Source organism: Acipenser ruthenus, chromosome 49 (genome assembly GCF_902713425.1).
Source record: "Acipenser ruthenus chromosome 49, fAciRut3.2 maternal haplotype, whole genome shotgun sequence".
Lineage (NCBI taxonomy): Eukaryota > Metazoa > Chordata > Actinopteri > Acipenseriformes > Acipenseridae > Acipenser > Acipenser ruthenus.
In genome coordinates this window covers 5,672,650-5,693,607 of record NC_081237.1, presented here as the reverse complement: position 1 = coordinate 5,693,607, position 20,958 = coordinate 5,672,650, and the positions used below count along the sequence as shown (strand labels likewise).

Here is a 20,958-nt window from a genome sequence, read left to right as displayed (position 1 = left end):
CTTGGAATACCAACACATTTCAATACACAATTTCTTTATTTAAATCATTACTATTTAATAGAACAGGTACCAATGATACCGAAGCATTACAAAAAGTTGAGAACGTGCACAGCTTCAGATGTCAAAGCCTCAGTTTCCAGTCATCGGGGTGCGAGCGTGTCGTCACACGTACATTTCTCTTCACACATTTCTGTGTCCTGCGAGCTTCTTCCTGTCGATTCTCATTAAGTGCATACTTTCTGTTTCAAATTACACATTGTCACTGGTCACCACAACTACAGAAATAAGGGCCTAAGCAGATACTGCTGCATTACTTAGTTATTTTTTTACAAAAACGTTCGGGAGGGACAATATAAGCACAGCATGTTGACTTCTGGAGTAGCAGAAAGTCCCTGGTGGTACCTTCCTCGTCACACACATCATCAGCAGTATTCAACAGATCTAATCAGTGAGGGATCTAAAAATAATTCAAATAATTCACCCCTAACACTGCATGAGAGCCTCTTTCAGTTTACGTCTGTCTGCAAAAAGAAGTAAAATGCTATTTGAAGGATTAATAGCCACGGCTGCACGTAGATCCACGTCTAACTGAACAGACCCCTGTGTGGGTCAGCACTGGCTGCTGCTCTCTCTCTGTCTGTCTGTCTGTCTGTGTGCAGTTCGGTGCACTATAACTTCTTGCCCTTGTGCAGTTTGTTGAAGCGCCACATGTGCTCCTTCCTCATGAGCTTCCAGTACTCCCGGCTCTCTGGGTCCAGCTCCGAGAGCTGCTTGGGGGGTCCCAGGTCCAGCTGGAAGAGCCTGGGAAGGGGAAAAGACCGTATCGGAAAACTGAAGAGCAAGGAATATCCACCTGACATTTAAAGGGTAGCAATGGGTTAAAATAAAACACAGTATACAGGGAAAACCTTCAGAAATTGCCACCGCAAAATGGCCTGACTCAACTTTGCTTCTAGTAGTTTTGACTAGTAACCAGGGCTGGGGTCAATTCCTATTTTTCAGTTCTAATTGAATTCCAATTCGAATTCCAATTCCAATTCCTAATTCCAATTCCAATTCCCTTTTAAACAATTCCATTGCATCAGTGATCAAAATTGCAATTAGCAGTATAGTCTGTTAAAATGAGTTTCACACAGTGGCAACACGTTACTTAAATTTAAGCCACTGTTCGTCAATTAAATTGGCTTCAGATGAAAGCAGCTGAACAAATCACCACAGTTATAAAGTCTCTAAAATATAAATTACTTCTCAGAAATTAATTTTAAAAAGGAAATTGACCCGACCCTGCTAGTAAGAGACTCAACCGAACGTGAATGACAGTAGGTGGGCTACCTCACAGGTATGTAGTTGTTACTGTAGGTGGCAGAGGGGCAGGGGCGTGTTGGGGTACACTCACCACTCGGGGTACTCCGAGGCAGCCTGCAGTGGGGGGTCCTGGCCCTCCTTGTAGATGTTGACGCCCATGGCGTGAGTGGTCAGCTTCACGGGGTCCTTGCACACCTCAGGGCCCTTCTGGGCGTCCTTTGCCATGCCTTTTCCCTTTCCTTTTGCCGCTGCCAAAAAAATAAATATACGTTTTTTGTTGCATCCAGGAAGAATTTCCCCTCGAAGACGCAACTGACCCCTAAAACCACAAGCAGTGAATGATTCCGAAGAGAAAGATGATGCTACCCAATACAGTATGTTTGGAAGGAAAATGCCTGTTAGCGTTCCAATCTTTAAACAGAACGAGCAGTGTCTACAGAGCACCTGTTTTGTTTTTATTATCATATGCAAATAATTCACATACAACTCTACGATAGAAGGCTGGTTGTAGCCAGATCACTGGAGTACGTTTTTAACTACAGCACATGATACGATAGGCATGGACAGTGAGAAGACTCCTGCTGAGCAGCAGTTTCACCCACTCCAGGTTTTACAAAGAGCTTGATTAGCCACAGTGTGTACGCAACACGCTCAGGTGTGTCTTGTTAAAAACTCCTAGTAAAACCAGGAATGGATCAAACTGCTATGCAATGGGAGTTATTTTCATCCCTGTAAGATCTGCACTTCATCCAACACAGGAAACACATACAGAACCCCAGCTTCTACAGTCCACTCCAATGAGTATGAGGTTTTCACTACACTGTTGCAGTTAACTGGTACTACACAGCTGTGGCCAAAAGTTTTGCATCGCCCTATAGAATGAATACATTTTGCTTCTTAAAGTCGAATGAAACCTCCTGAATAATGTCATGTTAACATATTGAATTACACACCGCTTTGTAGTTTTCCCCCATACACTTGATGAAAAATGTGACATTTCGAAATCTGACATGAAATACTACTGTACTGCTATTATGGCTTCCGGTAGACTTTTGCAATATCATTTTGTAGTTTCTTTGATTACATGATGTTAAATAAAAAGATCTAAATCATGTTCATATAGTTTCTATTTTATTATTATGGTCTCAATCCTAAAATTCTAGGCGATACAAAACCTGTGTTTGTCGCTGTACTGTCAGGGAGCTGTCTATTTATTAAATTCACTTACGTTTTTTACTCTCTCCTGCGGCTGGGGCTAGGAAAGATTCGAATAATGACAGGAACAATTTATATAGAAATGGGGAAGCTGCACAGAACTGAGCAGAGACTAATTAGGGTTAAATTGGCAGGTGGATGGGGGGGGGGGGTACAGTTGACTGATTCACTGACTGGGAGGTACAGAAAGATAGAAGTGATACATTTAGACAAATATTTGTTCTAACCACAATCTACCTCCTTGCAGGCACGCCCCAATGCACAACTGCTACTGCAGCAAGAAAGAAAACTTCCTCACTAGCAAGAACTGAGCCAAGCTTCCAAAAAACACTGATCTGGTGTAGCAATGTACTTCCCTAAACAAAAAAAAAAACTCTTTAAAAGGGGGGGGTATTTTAGCCCAAATGCAAAAACAAAACACGGGTGCATCACGTCATACCCAAGCCCACTGTGCTGCAAAATACTTCCTGATACGAAGATTTGACACAACATCAACGCAGGCCTGGCTGTGAGATCTTGGGTGTGCAGTTTATGTGGCTGTGCTGCCACCTCCTGGTGGAGAAGGTGAACAGCAGGTATACACAGCTCACGAAATGTGAAGGACTGCAGAGGCTCAGTTTGGGGGCTGGTGGAATCCAGTGAGCTCACAATCTGATTGAGTGATGATGCACATCCAGCTCCTAAGCCCCTCTGCGCTTCCTGTCTGCTCCTGAAGTGTGCCTGTCCCCTCAAGGGCACGTCTCTGGGTAATCCAGCATTACCACGTCAGAAGACCCAAACAGAAGCAAGGATTGTACTGACTAACTCCAGGAGCTCCCTGGCAAGAAAAGCAGGGTTGGGTATTAGGTGCCCTCCTGGATTTCAGTACATGATGTAAGCCACTGGTTCTACCTATAAACCACCTGAGATCACTGCACTGCGTCAGCTGTTATATATGTTGGGCTGTATGTACTAAGTTTTTTTGCGATATCTTTTTAACAGGGTCAGCTCAAATATTACTCGCTTTCGACAGCACAAAGCTATGATGAATGAAAACTGCTTGGAAGAAACCATTACCAACATGATTACATTTGAGACCCACTGTTCTAAGGTCTATACTTCTACACACATGGAATTAACCAAGCATTACTTACTTGGTTCTTGTTTGTTTTCAGGATCCGTTCCTGTTTTTTTCTCTTATATTAACAAAAGACACAACAGAAACAAAATCAACACACAAACGGCTCGTGGTCAGGGTGGGTCTGTAACGAGGAGCCCACGGGGCAGGGGTTCCCAATCCTGGTCCTGGGGGACCCCCTGTGTCTGCTGGTTTTCATTCCAACTGAGCTCTCAATTACTGAACCAGACCCTTCATTGAACTGATCATTTGCTTAATTAGACCTTTTTGATTGTTTTCAGCTCTTAAACAGCTGCAGGGTTCAATTTACTAATAAAATGTTATAGATAAATTAATGTGCAACTGTTTAAAGAGCTGAAAACAATTAAAAAGGTCTAATTAAGCAAATGATCAGTTCAATGAAGGGTCTAGTTAAGTAAATGAAAGCTCAGTTGGAATGAAAACCAGCAGACACAGGGGGTCCCCAGGATTGGGAACCTCTGCACTTGATAAACTGAGCTAGTGCTAAAGCTAGGGGGAGGTGCTCAACAAAGCAAGACTGAGGATCACGTTTACTGAACAGAAAGAGCGGAGTTAAGCCTGTCCGAGGTGCTCACACAAAGCAGCTGAGTCGAGGCTAGCTCCCATAGGAGAAGAGGACCTAGGGGAGGGACCACGGTGCGGTTTCTACCGAGGGACTGCTGTGATTGGATACATGTTCATATTTTGAACTCCTCGGCTTGTCGTTTAAAGCGCCAAGGTCAGGGAGTCTCCAATCCTGGTCCTGGAGAGCTGCTGGGTCTTCTAGTTTCAACTGAGCTCTCACTTACTTAATTAAGCCAGTTACTGGTTTAATTAGTCCAGATTAACAGGTGTTCCTTTGATAGACACATCTATTAAACCTGCAGGACTGGGGCTCTCCAGGTCCAGGGTTGGAGACCCTGCTCTAGGTGGACGGGCTAGACGCACGGATGCGACCTTTGCACTTACTGGGTGGGCTTTTGTTGTCCGCTCCTTTATTTATAATAATGGATAAAATGTAAGAGAAGAAAAAAAAATACAGTTCAAGAATTAACTATGTGAGCAAGATACTAGATTATATACTGTATATATATATATATATATATATATATATATATATATATATATATATATATATATATATATATATATATATATCATTCTTGGCTTCTCACTGCTGCTGCAGGGTCTTTTTATGCAAAGGTTATGTTGTGTATGTATCTTCTGTATATATAGATAGGTAATATATAGATAGTGCATATATAGATAGGTAAATATGTACATATTATTATTATTATTATTATTATTATTATTATTATTTATTTCTTAGCAGACACCCTTGTCCACGAAAATACATATCAAGAACACACACACACACATATATATACACACACATATATATATATATATATATATATACATACACACGCCAGGGGTGGAAATTAGACTCCCATTGCATAGTGGTTTGATCCATTCCTGGTGTTACTATAAGTTTAATAACACACACCTGAGCTTGTTACCTGTACACACTGTGGCTAATCAAGCTCGTATTAAAACCTGGAATGAGTGAAACTGCTATGCAATAAGAGTCTTATTGCCATCCCTGTATACTGTGCATCTATCTATCTATCGAGAAAGAGAAAATAGAGTAAAAGTGATTATTACTTCCATAATACAAAAGCGACACGGTCACGACACAATGTTTTCACAACGAAGAACAACACGTTTCAAACCGTAGCGGCTCTCATGTAAATACCACGGCAAGGTCACAGGCAGCGGGACACTCTGCCTTCATCCCGGCTTGATCGTTTATATTGGAGTTCAGCTTACCAACTTTCTTCGCATATCCACAAGCGAGGATTTTAGGAAGGGTGCTGCTGACGGCTCCGGCATGGGTGCTGCTCAGTATCAATCGCAGTCCTCTCACCGTCCCGAACAACGCGATTCCGGACATTGTTTAAAAATATCTATATATATATTAAAATGAACAACCCTAGGGTGCCAGTGCTGCACCGCCGCTACATGTGTAAACTGCACACCGGAAGCAGTGGGATTCATTTCCGCTGCCCTGCCGGCGCCCACAGCCTCCTGGGAGTTGTAGTTAATACAGTGGTTGACGTCGGCAGTCTCCGTTCTTCAGAGCACGCATGCATGTACGTATGTATATCTGTATGTATGTCACGATATCAAAACCTAGGTATGCGTGCATTGATGGATTATTAAATCTATATTTTAGCAGCTAAGTAATGTGTATTTATTTTTTAATATTTATGTTTAAGGAAGTATAGTTTGAGCCATTTTAATGTTGAATGTCATTTTCAATATGTATTTTTGATATAATTAATTAATTAATTAATTACACATTTATTAACTAAACACATAAAGTACAGCAGGACACTTAAATGTATAATTATTACCCCCCCCCCCCCCCCCAAAAAAAAAAAAGCGAAGACAGATTTCTTTTTAATTATTTTTATTTTCTCAACGTTTTTTTATGTTTTATATTATATTATACAGACGCTTTATTCAGAGATAACGTCACAATTTTATTATTATTTTTTTTCATTTCAGTATTTATAATGCTGCTCCTGGTCACTCTCGAAGCTGACCGATCTCATTAACTTTTAGTTTTTCTCCTTAAAAAGAGAGAACATATTTAAAAAAAAAAACACATCACCACATCAAGTAACTGCTCCACCTCCTGTCTGACAGTATAATTTGTACAGAGAAAACAACAACCCAGCCAGCTCACAGTGGTTTGAATAGGAATTCCATCTTTAAAAAACCAAACAGTAACGGCTGTTTCACAAACACCTGCCCCGCCCCTCTAACCTGGATAATGCGCCTCATGGGACCTGTGGTGATCACAGCGCTTCCAGCCTGGCAGGGAGTACAGCACACAGACCTCTCAAAATATTCCCATGAAGGGAACAAATATTAGAATTACAGTAACAACTCGAGAAGTAGTAACTGTCAATACTAGCAGCCTGACAAAATGAAAATGACACACACACTATATATAATTTTATATATATATATATATATATATATATATATATATATATAATTGCAGAAATTAAATTATTTAAATCAAATTAAAAAGACTCTCGCTACAATGGAAACCTATGAAAGATGTATTTTTTTTTCTCTCAATAAGGAAATCCAACAGCTAGTCAGTTACACATTATTCGCAGGTTAACTTTTTTTTTTTTTTTAATTATTAATTATTATTATTATTTTTTTTTAAACACAGCAACTAAGTATACTGGCCACTGCACATCTTCATAACTCACAACACTTGACATTATTATTTTTCTGTTTACAAGTCTAAAAATAAATAAAAAAGATTTTGATTCATGTAGTGACATCAAGCAGATGGCATCCATATTTCTCATTTGAATCCTGTATCAGTGAACAAAGGAAATCACTTGTGAACCTGGCATACCTTCTTCAGGATATTTCACACCACGCCAGTATAACAGAGAAACAAACCAATACACACGTGTACAGTGATGCCGTACCCACATGCACATTACACTGACATCGGAGGATCTGGAAGCTGCTAACTATCCGTCCTGCTCTGTTAATATAATGCATGTAAAAGTGCTGGGAATCTGTAGCACTGGTGTCCAGACCTCTAGTGTATTCTGTAGAGTAGCGTGACTTTGCATGCAGAGGGAGCATGAACTGGAAGCACCAGTGTTGTTCTTTTCCATTGGAGCGCTGCTGTGGAACTGGGCCCAAAAGTGGATCCCGACTTAAACAAACTGGTAAGTCCTGGGAAAGGAAGGCACAATATGCGTGTCTGGGGGGGGGAGATTCAAAGTGAATTTGCAACAGTGGTTAAATGCTAGCTTTATTACTGTGTTGTTTCTTTCTTAGGAAATGGAGGGGATTGCTTATAAAACAGGGCCCTTACTGTTAAACAGCAGAACAATGAGAATAATAATTAGAGAAGGGTTTTTTTTTTTTTTTTAAACCGGTCCTACAAGCTTCTCCGGGATTTCCTGTGTCTTTGAGATGCAGGATTTGGGAATCTGTATTGGATTGCAACTGTTTGCTTTGTGTTGTATTTTCTCAGGTTAAACAGAATCAAAGTATGCAGTGTGGCTTTCATGTTTTTAGGAGAACACAGGATTTCTCTTCACTGAGACGTACAGTAGAGCTTATAAACAAGGAGAGAAAAGGTGAAGCCAATCTGAACCAGCTGCACAGCTCTGAGTTCAGGTTAGACGTATACAATAAGCACTGAACGAGACCCATCACCTCTGCTCCTTACTGACCCACCAATCCAACCATGACACATTCACATACAATTCTGCACAGGAGTCTTTAATGAAACGCCTCCCCCAGAACACTGGCTGTGCGCGGTGCACTTTTAGAGTTAGAGGTTAATACACTACTAGTGTTCAAGTCAGGTCAGCGTGACCTGCCGTAAACGCTTGCACATCCGGAACAGGAATGTGCAATTGACCCGATCTCGTGTGGGGAAGCCAGGCATGCACAGAATTGCTATACAATTGGGTGACAGAAGACTTCCACATCACTGACAGATGCCATAAGAGACAGGGTCAGATGCACAAATTCATTTACAGTTTAACCACCAAGCCTCAATCCCTCCCCCATATTATCTTTTTAGTAGTCCTGTATTAGAAGCACAGGTAAACATATACACCGCCCTGCCTAAATATTAGCATCCACCCCCATCTCTTTGGTCATTAATAATAGCCTCCGAGTCTACAAGATGTGGGAAGGTCTCTTCATAGCTGCGTGGAAGGCTGAGGCTCGCTTCATGCTGATCCTCTATTTTAGCATCTTGATTGTCGTCTGAGGATCGGACAGGCCAAGCAGATGTCCTGCTGTTCTCATCAAAGCGGTCGAACCTGACCCCTCTGCGTCCACGGATAGGGGCGCTGCTGTCTTGGTTGTACTCATCCTTATTGTGAAAGATGTAGAGCATTTTCATCAGAACTGCCCCCTCTGCCAGGGTATGATGAAGTGCTCTGTGATTATACAGTCCTCGTGTCACGTGATCGATCGGGCTACTTCACTCGATCACAGCAGATTCTTTACTGGGAGGGGCTGGGGGGGGGGGCTACCTTTTGGGCAGGACTTTGTATAAAACGCCAAACCACTGGTGCTGCTTCCGTTCTATGCAAGGAATATACAAAAACAGACGAAAAGCAACATCCTAAAGGAAAAGCCACTTGCAATGCAGGTAGCTTCTACATGAAAATAAAACAACTTGAAAATAAAATAATAATAAGTGAACATTTCACAGCATTAAAAACAGTTTGGAAAGTGCATAAATAAAAGCATATATACACACATATATATCTAAATCATGATGATTGATGGAAGTATACGTTTTATCTTCATTTTTTTTTTTTGATCACCCCCCCCCTCCCCTTATTCAGCCCCCCTGGCCCACACATGGTGACGGGTTTAGTTAAATTTAGTTTGTATTGGATTTTTCCCCCACAATTTCTTTGGGATTTTTGGGGTAATAAAGAACCAGCAGGGTGCGTGGATGGGTGGGTGGATTCTCCCCGGAAGCCTTTGGATCTGGATTTCAAACACAGCAGAGTCAAAGAGTCTCCCTGAGGCGACAGAGTCCGACAGAAACATACCTCCGTCTCTTCACCCGTCTCACGTGCTATCTGCATTGGAATTACTGAGGGAAAGGAGACACAGAGACACAGGGTTAGGAAGGACAGGGAAAACGGGTCAATCCGTCCTTCGGATGAGACGCAAAACAGAGGTCCTATTGTAAGTGACTCTGCAACAGCAGTTGTGATGATGCATAGATCACTCTCTGTGAGTCGCTTTGGATAAAAGCATCTGCTAAATGACCAATTCATTTCAGGAGATTGTGATTACAGTCTACTGAGACACTTTGTAAAATGAACAGAACTAGGGGTGGGGTTTTCAAGGTTTTCAAGAGAGAAAAAGGATAGACTAGACTTACTGTTTCGCCCTCCCCGTCTGAATCGGGGGGCGCCTGCGAATTATAGTGAAGTGGAGAGTAAACCCAAGTCCTGTCATCTGGAGGCTGAAACGCCAGGAGTAGACAGTAGAGGGCGCAAGAGAGACAGCAAGAAGCAGAGGGGCAGAGAGAGAAAATAAAAACACTGAGAACTGTAAGAAGCATGTGAAGAATGAAAGCAGGAGAGACGGTTTTTAACACTTTGAGACGGATGAGAAACATATTTAACACACTGGGTGCTAGCTGGTGGTATTCCTCCACTAATCCCAGTACGATAAGCAGTCAAAGCTCCCACCAACAATGTGAAAATTAGCACCTAGTAAAAGAGCCATTTACTGTAGCTTACCAGTTAGGGTAGGGTTAGAGACCATGTGTTAAATATGCAGTGCAAGGAACACAGGTACACACTGTAACTGCAGCAATAACGTTACTGCGGTGATCTCAAATTCACAGTTACAGTGTAGCTGTACAACAGCCAGGGAATGACTCCCCTGCACCAAACCTAGCTAAGAACTCCCTCTTCCGAGATGTGTTGCTAAATATAATCAGGCGCCACTAATACCAGTATGAGCAATGTGGTTCATGCTCAATCTGAACTGATGAGACTCATTCAATCAGTAATTAATACAGCTCGTCTGACTGAGGGTCTGTAATTACTGGCTCCAATTTAGCAACCCATAGCAAAAAGGCTGTTCTAAAAAGCACAGAAACAGGGCTGTTTTGCACTACCCTTGTTGTTTATGCATTTGACAGCAGGAGTGAAAGTGTTAAACTAGAAAAGAGGATGTCATTTCTGCATGCGAGAGATGACTAACACGGGCGAATCCCCCCCAGAGTGTGCCTTTGACAGCATGGCATCTGTAAGCATTGCGTGCTCCTGTCAGCCAGCCCTGAAGGGAACGCTGCATGGCTGTGCTTCTGCCAAAGTGGAGAGCAGATGGCCGTTACCAGTGGCAGAATAAAGCTGCGGGCAAATTCATGTCTTTTTTTTTTTCACGTTCTATTCACTTCCGTAGTGTGCTTTTTTCATTTCGATTTAAAAGGTGACCATAATAAAGACCTGGCCATGCATGAAACTCCACTGAGCTTAATTCACATGCAGGGGCATGGTGATTAAGAGAGACTATGCTATATTTAGGACTCAATGAGACTATTTATAATCCTGCATCATTTTACCTACCGTCTTTATAGAAGAGCTAGCGCCACCTAGGGCACATCTGTGTATGCCCAGCAATGCAAAAGGAAACCTGATCCTCAATAAAGATGCTTTGGGCGATCTAGCCTGGGTTTCATACTGTATGTCTGTGGCAGACTACCAGAAACAGTAGAGCAGACCCTGAAGTCAGGGCAGCACGTTAACACAGGGATTATGAAAAAGTAAAAACGCTGAGTTTTTACAATAACCACTCAATGATTGCACACTTTAGAAAAAGCCAAGGGACATGAAAAAATATATGTAACTTGAAGCTACTTGCAATTTAGATTCCTGACCCTTTCAACCTGTACTGTGTGGCAGGGTTGGGGTCAAGTCCTGTTTTTCAATTCCATTTCCAATTCCTTTTTTAATCAATTCCTACACATCACTGATCAAAATTGCGATTAGCAGTATTCTGTTAAAACAAGCTTCTCACAGTGGCAACAGAATTAATTGACTGTTGGTCAATTAAAATTGGCTTCAAAATGAAAGTAGTCACAAATAATCACAGCAATTAAGTCTCTAAAATATATATTCCTTCAAAGGGGAATTGGAATTGCGAATTGATTTTAAAAAAGCAATTGGAATTGAAAAACCATGAAACGACCCAACCCTGGCCCTGTGGCTACTCCGACCCTGAATGAATCTTGACTTACACCAACGGCAGAGTCTGTGTGTGATCTGGATCTGCGCTGTGGGACGGGGGAATAGATCCAGTACCTCCCGTCAGAGAACTAGCGGACAGGCCAGCGCCAGCGCAGGGGTGAGGAGGAGGAGGAGGAGGATGAAGATGATGATGACGATGAGGAGTGACAGAACAAATAAAGAGATGCAAGAGTGATCAGAGCAGAGAAACGAGAACCATAAAGAAAACAGAAAGTGATCTAAAAGGCAAAACAAAATGAAGGAAAGAACGCATGAACGAATAAATAAATAGTGGTAAAAAAAAACAGTTTACACCTTTCCTCTACATTTGGAGAAATATGGTCAGATTTACACACACATTTCTCACAACAACAAAAAAAGCAGCACTCAAATTATGGAGCAGACGCTATTTTTCGCTCATGCATTTTAAGAACACATTCTAGCCTCTACTTGATCTGCTACCTGTCTCATCTACAGGGCAATCTGGAATTTGGACACTGTACTGTACCCACCTGCCCTAATTTTCACAGCACTGTAGTTTTCAGAGTTTAATATGGCTTGGCTTGGCTGTTATCCCAGCTGGAGCACCCCCTCCCTCCCTCCCTCCCTCCCTCCCACCAAAGCAAGGGTTGCCATTACTAACTGAGCAGAGTCCTTTGGCATGAGAATCCTGGCTAGCCAGCTATCTAATCTCTACATTGACAGACAGACAGGTTAGTGCTGTGAGAGAGGGTGCACAGAGAGAGTTAGCTCTGAAAGGATGGAAGGGGATTGTAAAGTTACAGTGTGTTCTTGGACATGCAGGGTGCAAAGGGTGCCACTGTCAGAGTGTGTTTGTGTCCTAGTAAAAATACAGCACTGGGGATGGAAATAAGACTCCCATTGCACAGCAGTTTGATCCATTCCTGGTTTTACTAGGCGTTTAATAAGACACACCTGTGCTGGTTCTGTGTACACTGGCTAAATCAGGCTCTTAAAACCTGGAACGGGTGAAACTGCTATGCAACAGGAGTCTTATTCCCATCCCTGCAGCACTGTCTTTAATGCTATTCCACCACGACTAACATACGTTATTAAGCATGCCATATCATTTATAGGCATCGGACACACTGCGCTACCCTCTGTGAACCATGGTGGCACCCTTAGCCATTTGTGGCACATTAATAGGTGTCTCACATGCCAGGTTTCATTGCTCAGCAGTGCAGAGTGACTTCACCACTCTGAACTCTAACTCCATGCAGTGAAGCGTCCATTGCAGCCTATATGCTGGAGAGCTCTTGCTGACAGTGACACTGGGATGTTTACACGGAGGGTGATGAAATCTGCCAGCCCTGCAACAATATCATCAACATTGACATTCCTGTGGAATACACGGTATCCTTGAGGCTGCTTTATCTTACTAACTGCTGTAAAAGCTGGAACCTGTTTTCCAATTGCATAAAGACGTAACAGACAATGCATGCATGCATGAAACTAAATATTTCCTCTCGGATCTGAACTTGCCATCATTTTCCAGACTCTTTCCTTGGGTGCTTTGCAACTTGGACTTACTGTACAGGGGTCACCGCGTAAAGAATTAGAAAAGTCTGCACTGCTTGCAAAAGGGTTTTAAATTTGCTCCAGCGCTTGCTTGAACAAACAGGAGAGGTAATTGCCTACTGGTAACACCAAAATAAAATAAAAACACACCCAACCTTACACACACACAGCAGAACTGCTATTTGCAATTGTTAGGAGAAAAACAGTTTGCTGTCAAATCGGCATGCAATGAAAACCAATTCAAAGGAATGCATGCACACTGCATCCCTCGATTAGCTCCAAGTTCTGCCCAGTACACTTCGTTTGAAGCCAGCAGATTTGCAACACTATTTCCCCAAGAATCATGCACGTCACTGCTGAAGATACAAAACTAAAAAAGGATGCGCATAGGTGCACGAGATCTAAAGATTCTTTAAACACAAGCAGTTTGATAGTTGTATGGACATAAATAATAAATGGTGCCTACTTTTACTGGAGCAATCCAATAAGTAATCTCGGAAAAATCTCGGAGCCAATGGAGGGGATACAGCTTTAGTGAGTACAGAACCAGACACTTCTAGGGTTTAATCTATTCCCAAACCAAAAGAAAAAAAAATCCACACTTCTTGTTTCATCTCTGCAGCTCACACACACACACACACACACCTCCCACTTACGCACAGCTCAGAATCTAGAGCTCCACCAAGTCATCCAGACTGCGAGCCTGTGGAAACCAAACCCATTGCACTGCGTCAGAGCCCGGTCCACAAAGCAGTGCCACACACGTGCCAGCAAGGGATCGGAAGGGATACCGCTTGCTTTCTTGGTTCGGTTAGATTCTTTTGCCCCAACCCTGGTCTGTATGCCTGTGTGAAGTAACCATCATACAGCCAAAAAGAGTCTGCAAATTCTAAACTAACATTTTCTCTTAATTTTTCACTCATTGGATTTTGTTTGAGTAGCACTACCAAAGACAGACCTACTGTACAAAATCTGAGACACCGACCGCAGCTAATACACAGCAGAGCTATCCAACTATTAATAGGCAATGTGTACTATATTTATTATCTGCATTTACTAGAATATTTATTACCTGCATTTATTAGAAAGTGTACACAACGGTTTTAACCTGATGTTGAGGATTTCTAGGAATGCTGTGCATTAAGGTGTTTTTAATGCAACTCTTAAGGGTGAAGAAGAAAAATGCTTTATTCTATAAAAAATAAAATAAAATACATGCGATATCTACACAGAAAATGAATTTAAGGACACATGGAAATAGTTATAACAGTATTGCTGTTCCGTATCTTAAGATCTGATCATCTATCCCTGCGGTTCCTGCTGGACTTACGAAGTAGATGTCTGTGACGGGCACTTCCTCTTCCTCGGCAGAGGCGTGGCTGGTGGATTCAGAGAGCTGACTGGCACAGTCCGGCTCCACCACCACCTTCGGACTGGGCGGTACCGACCCTGGCGCCGAGGCTGGCTCGCTGGGAGGGAGAGACAAGATTAGTTCATTTAACCAGGAGATTTACAAGGGGGTCCTGGAAAACAATACAAAAAGACAATTGCAACGTGTAAAAAAAACTATTGCAATGTGCAAACACAATAATGGTTCAAACTTAAATCAGCCGTATCTAAGGCTAGTATAAACAAAGTAATATCTATTTGTTAATGTGGGCTGATAGGATCTTTAAAACCAGACAAGGAGAGATTATCAGATTCCATCTTCATACTGTGATGGAAAAAATTCTTCTGGAGCTGATCTGCAAAAGATAATTCTCCCATGTGTTCGAACCCTTGGAACAGCCAAAATGAACAGAATCCTGAGAGTCAATGCAATGCAACACAGGACTTGACCAGAGCTGGGGTGAATTGTAACTGTGTAATTCGGAATCCTTGGCACACTTGCATAATTCTAATTATACCACACATGTAGCTGATCAATTAGAGATTCACTCGCTCGTTACATTGACCACTTTTTCAACCACTTTTAGTGACCCCATTCGTTTGAAAAAAAAAAAATGGTTCTATAGTATGTTTCTGTATTTGTACCAGTGATTATTGATGGGCTATTTAGAATAAATAGCTTAAACATGTTATTGTGGGTGTTTTAACTATAATCACAATTATAATTGCAAATTACTGCAACTGTAATGGAACTCAATCTAACTGTACTTTCAGAAAACAATGCTGCTGTAATTGTAATTTGAATTGACTTCACACAGTACTGTAATATATAATATGTGTCTGTCTGTGTGGCTGGTTTGCATTACCAGATCAAGCACAAGATTTCAGTTGCTAATTTCAGCCAGCCAGATGGCTGATCACTCCCCCCTCCCCCGCCCCCTTTCCTGTCACCCCGAGCCACGTGCGTCTCTGTGTGGTTCTCACTCTTCTCATCCCCCTGACCCAATTCCGTCCGGCACATTTCACTGGCGGCTTTCACTCACTTTCACAAACCCCACTCCAGCACACAGACACTTAACCTAGTCTAAAAAAACTGTAATGAACTGTACTAAAAATACCGTACGAACAAGTGAGAAAGTGTAAACCTCTTCTGATTTCTATGTGTGAAAATACGGAGAGGCTGCTCAGCAGGAAGTGACATATGGACAGATGCTGCACAGCACACACTGTCCTTCCAATCTTCACCTTGAGTCTTGAGCATTATGCTTCTTCATCACTCAATCGTGCTAAAATTACCAAATACTAAAGAAACCCAGTTGGTGCAATAACACTGAAGACACTGAAAAGACTTCTAGACTATACTATACTGTCATTGAACTTATGAGGTTTCTTTCAATATCTTACAGTGGCATTATATGTCTAGCTGCTACAGCTGAAGATGTGCAAGTTTTTGTGTTTTCAGTGCATGTGCATTCAAAACACAGGGAGGGAAAGAAGACTCCTACTGCATAGCAGTTTCACCCATTCCAGGTTTTACTACGAGCCACAGTGTGTAGGTAACAAGCTCAGGTGCGTCTTATTAAAAACTCCTAGTATATGCGATAGGAGTCTTCTGATTCAGGGACGGGAAGGTCTCAGAAGGTGGAAGGCTGCACCTGGTCTCTGAAGAAGCGTCGGGGATGATGGCGACTTCGCTGTCGGGTCTCTTCACCTCCACCTCCACCGTGATCATCTGCTGCTGCTGCTCGTCCTCGTGCGGGCGCACCTCCTCGTGTGACCTACAGACACGGAGACCCAGGCGAGGTGAAGGCGGAGCCACACGGCACTCAGCAAGACAGCGCTGCCCCGTAACTCCGCCTCCACCCCTCCCACTCCCAGATTTCAAGAAATAATTCAGCCTTACCTCCCGTCGTGCCCGGATGAAGAAGTGTGCCTCCTGAAAATGTAAGAAAAAAAAAGTTTTATATATATTTTTTGTAGTGGCATGGCAGCTGACCTCATACACCTAGTGGACCATGATGATGGATGTCTATAGAAACATCCAACATCTTGAAAACCCGAATATCACATTTCTATATCAATATCAACCCTAACTGATGCATTAACAAAAAAAATGTGCAAATAATATATTTAGAGAGTGAGACAGTTACTGTAAACAAATCACTATGCACCCTTTAAACAAGTTATTAACATTTAAAACTATAAACTTTGCATGCAGAGGAAACTTTGTGCCAGTGACCTGCTGCACAGTCCTGCTTAAACTGATCAAATTCCAGTCCGTCAACCAGACCCAGATTCTAGTTTTACATCTGGTACCTCATTTCTATAAACGTATGCAGCACTTACATATTACAGTACAATATCTAAATGTGCAATTACTGGCACTTGAAATGAAGCATTATCCAAAGCTGCACAGCGGTTTACAGTAGATTGGTTGACAGTTGTGGACAGGGTGCTATGTAATGCATGCGTGAGTCGCTCTGTGCCCTGGAGAGGGAGGGGGATTACCGGTATCGCGGGTGCTCTGAAGTGTCGGAGGGAGAGCGCTCTGGGATGGACAGAGATGTGGAGGACAGGGTCGTCGCGATGGACGCTGTCGTTGCTTCTTCGAAGGACGGAGGCGTGCAGGGCAGGAGGTCTGAGCGACCTGTGGAAGAGGAGGGGGACAGAGAGGAAGAGGTTTAACAAAACAAGCAGAGCTCTCTTGGAAGCATGGATTACACTCAGATACACAATGGTTACTGCAAAAGCTGATAATTGTTTTTGAAAGCGCACCAAAATAAGACATTCAGTTACACAACAGGGTTGAAATAAGACCCCCGTTACATAGTAGTTGGACCCACTCCTGGTTTTACTACTATGAGTTTAATAAGACACACCTGAGCTTGTTACCTCTACACTGTGGCTAATCAAGCTTGTAATTTAAAACCTGCAATGTGTGAAACTGTTATGCAATAGGAGTCTTATTTCCATCCGTGGATCAACTTGTGTGTGTGTGCTGAATGATGTGGAGGGTCATGATTGAGGCCATTTACAGAGAGAAAACTAACCATCCTGTAGTCCATTCTCTAAAATGTAACCTCCCCCTCTATCAGAGATCAGCAGGTACCTTCGTCCTCCAGCGTGGGGAAGCTGCGCACCCCTCGCAGGTCGTAGATGTTCTCATCTCTCTCGGAGAGGAGCTGGCTGGCAGAGAACGCTGCCCCCGGGCTGCTGTACCTGGGCACAGTCAGCGCTATCCGCCCTTTCTTGGAGGGAGAAGACTTCAACGCTACAGGGAACCGGGACAGACAGCTCAGTGAGGCTGGGAGAGTCAGAGGAGCAGTGCAGAGGAGTTTGAATCAAGTCAACCTGGGTGTACTTACAGGAGTTCTTCCTGAAGACTGTGGTGCTCATGAACTTAAAAAACCTGTCTGCGTAGAAGCTTGGCCTGTGCACTGATACTGTGTCCTGGAAAGCAATCACACAGAGAGAGAGAGAGTGAGAGTGAGAGAACGAGAGAACGAGAGAGCGAGAGAGCGAGAGAGAGAGAGCGAGAGAGAGAGCGAGAGAGAGAGAGAGAGAGAGAGAGAGAGAGAGAGAGAGAGCGAGAGAGAGAGAGCGAGAGAGAGAGAGAGAGAGAGAGCGAGAGAGCGAGAGAGCGAGAGAGAGCGAGAGAGAGAGCGAGAGAGAGAGAGAGCGAGAGAGAGAGAGCGAGAGCGAGAGCGAGAGCGAGAGCGAGAGCGAGAGCGAGAGAGAGACAGCCACGTTATAGTTTCTTTACTGAAGGGTTACAGTATTCAGGACAAAGATCTTACAATAGGCAGGTGATACACAGAAATGTAGATCTGGCCAGTCAATAGATTTAACAAGGCAAAAGCACAGGAAGTGTAGGAAAGCATGACAACTGCCACTTGGGAACACCAGTTAAAAGTGTGTGAGTCAGGGTGACTCATAACCTCACTCACAACCGAATGTCTCACAGCCCATAGTAATAAAATAATTATTTATGCATAAACCTGTCAAGCTTGCACCCAAGGCCAACAATATTTATTTAAATGTGCTTCGGCTTTTTTCAGCAGTAAGAGCGAGAGCTTTATGAATATATTAATGAAGGGATCAAGACGATGGAAAGAATGAGATCACAGGACTGTGTGTACCAGTCAGCAGGAGTGGGGGGAGCGATACCCTGGCCCCCACACTTGACAGCACAGACCTTTTTAGTTTTTCTTCTACAGGAGAATGCTGTGGACTTTTCAAATAAATATTCAGATGCTGGTTGATACAAAAATACGATTCCCCGAGGACAGCAAAACCACCACATGCTTTTTTTATTTTTTAAAAGACAAAAAAAAGTTCTGGTTCCTTTAACTAGCGCAAACTGTATTTAGCCTGTAATGCGATTTTCTTTTCAACTGTGCTTTTTGAATCTTTAAATAGACAGAACCACAGTTTACAGCAACTCAAAATTCAAATTAAACAGAACAACTCACCCCATCATGGACCAGCGCCTTCCAGGTATGCTCCAATTTCTTGATTAACCTAAGGAGTGAGACAAGACAGCAGATTACATAGAAGCGTTCTAAAAACAGGACTGGAAGTGAATGCCAGTATTAGGGCAACGCCTGACCTGTATGACTGCAGGATATCGATGATTCCTACGTAGAGCAACACCTGTTCTCCTTTTCCATTCACTGCAGGGATTCCGCCCATCCTGAATGGAGCACAGAATACAGCATGCATGTTTAGGCAAAAGGCATCCCCCGCTTCATCTTCATCTAATAGTCAATTAGTAGCCCCATTAATACCACCACCATGCTGGGCATGAGGAAAGCTCGGACACAGAGGAAAGACTGCATTCCAACCCTGCTTAGCTCAGACAAGACCAGACTACAACTCGCTTCAGCGTTAGGCTGATTCCAGCATCCAAACTTTTAAACATACTATTGATCTGATACACGCTTCGATACCTGGATGCGTTTGCTACATACTGCTGTTGCAGTCTGCTACACGAATGCAGAACCTTCTTGCACCAATCGTGCTTCACCTCAAAAACGGAGAGGTGAACCAATGCGATCGGAACCCGGACTGGGGCTCGTTGTGACTCACGTGTCGTCCGTGTCGATGGACTCGCCCCTGGCCGCTCCTCCCTGGATAGACTCCATGGCGGTGGAGTAGAGTGCTTTCTGCGCCAGGGGCCTCTTCTCATCACTAGTGCCCTGGGAGCCCTCGCTCTGGCTCTCCCTCTCTGCCTGGTCCAGGTTGTGCACCCCCAGCAGCAGACTGTAGTCCATGATCTTAAAGCTCTCCAGCACCTGCAGGGGGATGAGCAGGGACAGTCAGCAGGGTGACAGTGAGCAAAGCCTCACTGCTGCGCTCATCAAGACTCTTAAACAGCACGAAACGGGGGCCGGGAAATCACTGGAGGAGTCGATAGGTGAAGGTATGGCGCTCACACGCCATGTGTTAAAAAACGAGATCACAACATGCCAAAACAATCCAACTATTGAAAACAGCAGGAATCCGTTTGTTAAATCTCAACTCCCAGGGCAAGACGGATTGAGAAGGAAAAAAGTACCAGTGTATTGCAACGTCAGCAAGGTATTCAAACAGACGGTACACTGAAGGTACACTGAAGGCAGCACTAGCAAAGAAAACATCTGCTTGACTTAAGTTTCACATCATTTTACCTAGCGGTTTAAGCCTGCCTGCACAGCCATGCATCCATACTTTCTTGCTCTGCCCTCCATCCAGTATTTTTTTCCCCCATTTAAAAAAAAATAGAAGTCATTGAGAAGGACTTCTAGTCAAAATGTTTGCCACTGCATTTGAGTTTCTTTCAGTATTTATTTTAACAAATATAACATAACTGCTTCTTAAAAATCCTGTTGTATTGCAGTTTAAACCGTTCCAGGTTTTACTACGAGCTTGATTAGCCACAGAGTACAGGTAACAAGCTGAGGTGCGTCTGATTAAACTCATAGCAAAACCAGGAATGGACCAAACTGTTATGCAATGGGGGTCTTCTTTCCATCCCTGTAGAAGACGGCTTACCAGGCAGTCCCTCTGCAGCGTCTTGACCAGCGCGCTGTAGGTGTCTGTGTCCAGCATGAGCCCGTCTTGCAGTTCCTGCATGAAGTCCAGGTCTTTGAAGGTGGGGCTGGACTTCTCCCGCTCCTTCTTGGAGGCGCGTCGCTTGTAGGTGGAGCCCTTGAGGTCGTATTTGAGGTGCATTCGGACGACGCGCGGCAGGACATTGTTCATCACCACCATGCGGATGTTCTTTCCCCCGGACTGGATGCAGTACAGCCCGTAGAACTTGGGCAGCAGGGTGCGAGGGTTCTGGTTCAGGTTCTGTTTGTGTGACACACAGGGAAGCACAGAGACAGAATCGCGGGTTTAGCAGAAAAGACACACAGCCAATCCGGTAAATCTGTTCATCTGTCACAGAACCGCGAATGAGGATGATGATGATGATGATGATGATAAAAAAAAAAATTATTTCTACAGTGCCTTTCTACAGAAAGGATCTCAAAAAGTACTGTACAATACAAAAGTCAAAATAAAACATATTTGTATAGAGAAACA

The 20,958-nt window shown here is 43.2% G+C and overlaps 2 protein-coding genes across 13 annotated transcripts in view; both read right to left on the bottom strand.

The window, feature by feature from the left end:
* Window positions 1-17: 17 nt before the first annotated feature.
* Window positions 18-5,714, bottom strand: LOC117428864 (large ribosomal subunit protein mL54-like). 5 transcript variants are annotated; one of them, XM_059014999.1, is made up of 6 exons: window positions 5,468-5,714; window positions 4,607-4,630; window positions 3,654-3,695; window positions 2,534-2,560; window positions 1,397-1,553; window positions 18-801 (listed from the first exon to the last, which is right to left on the bottom strand). In XM_059014999.1, exons 1-6 carry the CDS (start codon window positions 5,589-5,591, stop codon window positions 669-671), a joined length of 507 nt encoding a protein of 168 aa, XP_058870982.1. In that variant the 5' UTR covers window positions 5,592-5,714; the 3' UTR covers window positions 18-668. The 5 variants fall into 5 exon arrangements, with proteins under 5 accessions (XP_058870982.1, XP_058870983.1, XP_058870984.1 ...); XM_059015000.1 differs by lacking the exon at window positions 2,534-2,560 and having other exon boundaries at window positions 5,468-5,713; XM_059015001.1 differs by lacking the exon at window positions 3,654-3,695 and having other exon boundaries at window positions 5,468-5,712.
* A 1,844-nt stretch (window positions 5,715-7,558) lies between these two features.
* The window catches only part of LOC117428893 (phosphatidylinositol 4-phosphate 5-kinase type-1 gamma), a 31,967-nt gene continuing 18,567 nt past the window's right edge, over window positions 7,559-20,958 (bottom strand). For 2 of the 8 annotated variants that reach the window (XM_034047895.3, XM_034047897.3), the window contains exons 7-19: window positions 20,425-20,724; window positions 19,480-19,685; window positions 19,001-19,084; window positions 18,864-18,912; window positions 17,757-17,841; window positions 17,501-17,662; window positions 16,900-17,038; window positions 16,295-16,327; window positions 16,047-16,169; window positions 14,333-14,471; window positions 11,475-11,552; window positions 9,606-9,689; window positions 7,559-9,311 (exon numbers count right to left, since the gene is read on the bottom strand). In XM_034047895.3, the coding sequence (XP_033903786.3) occupies window positions 9,309-9,311; window positions 9,606-9,689; window positions 11,475-11,552; window positions 14,333-14,471; window positions 16,047-16,169; window positions 16,295-16,327; window positions 16,900-17,038; window positions 17,501-17,662; window positions 17,757-17,841; window positions 18,864-18,912; window positions 19,001-19,084; window positions 19,480-19,685; window positions 20,425-20,724 (1,485 nt within the window). In that variant the 3' untranslated portion in view covers window positions 7,559-9,308. Of the gene's footprint in view, window positions 9,312-9,605; window positions 9,690-11,474; window positions 11,553-13,657; window positions 13,706-14,332; window positions 14,472-16,046; window positions 16,170-16,294; window positions 16,328-16,899; window positions 17,039-17,500; window positions 17,663-17,756; window positions 17,842-18,863; window positions 18,913-19,000; window positions 19,085-19,479; window positions 19,686-20,424; window positions 20,725-20,958 lie in introns of those variants that run through there. The other 6 variants (XM_059014849.1, XM_059014850.1, XM_034047898.3 and 3 more) reach the window with 6 other exon arrangements.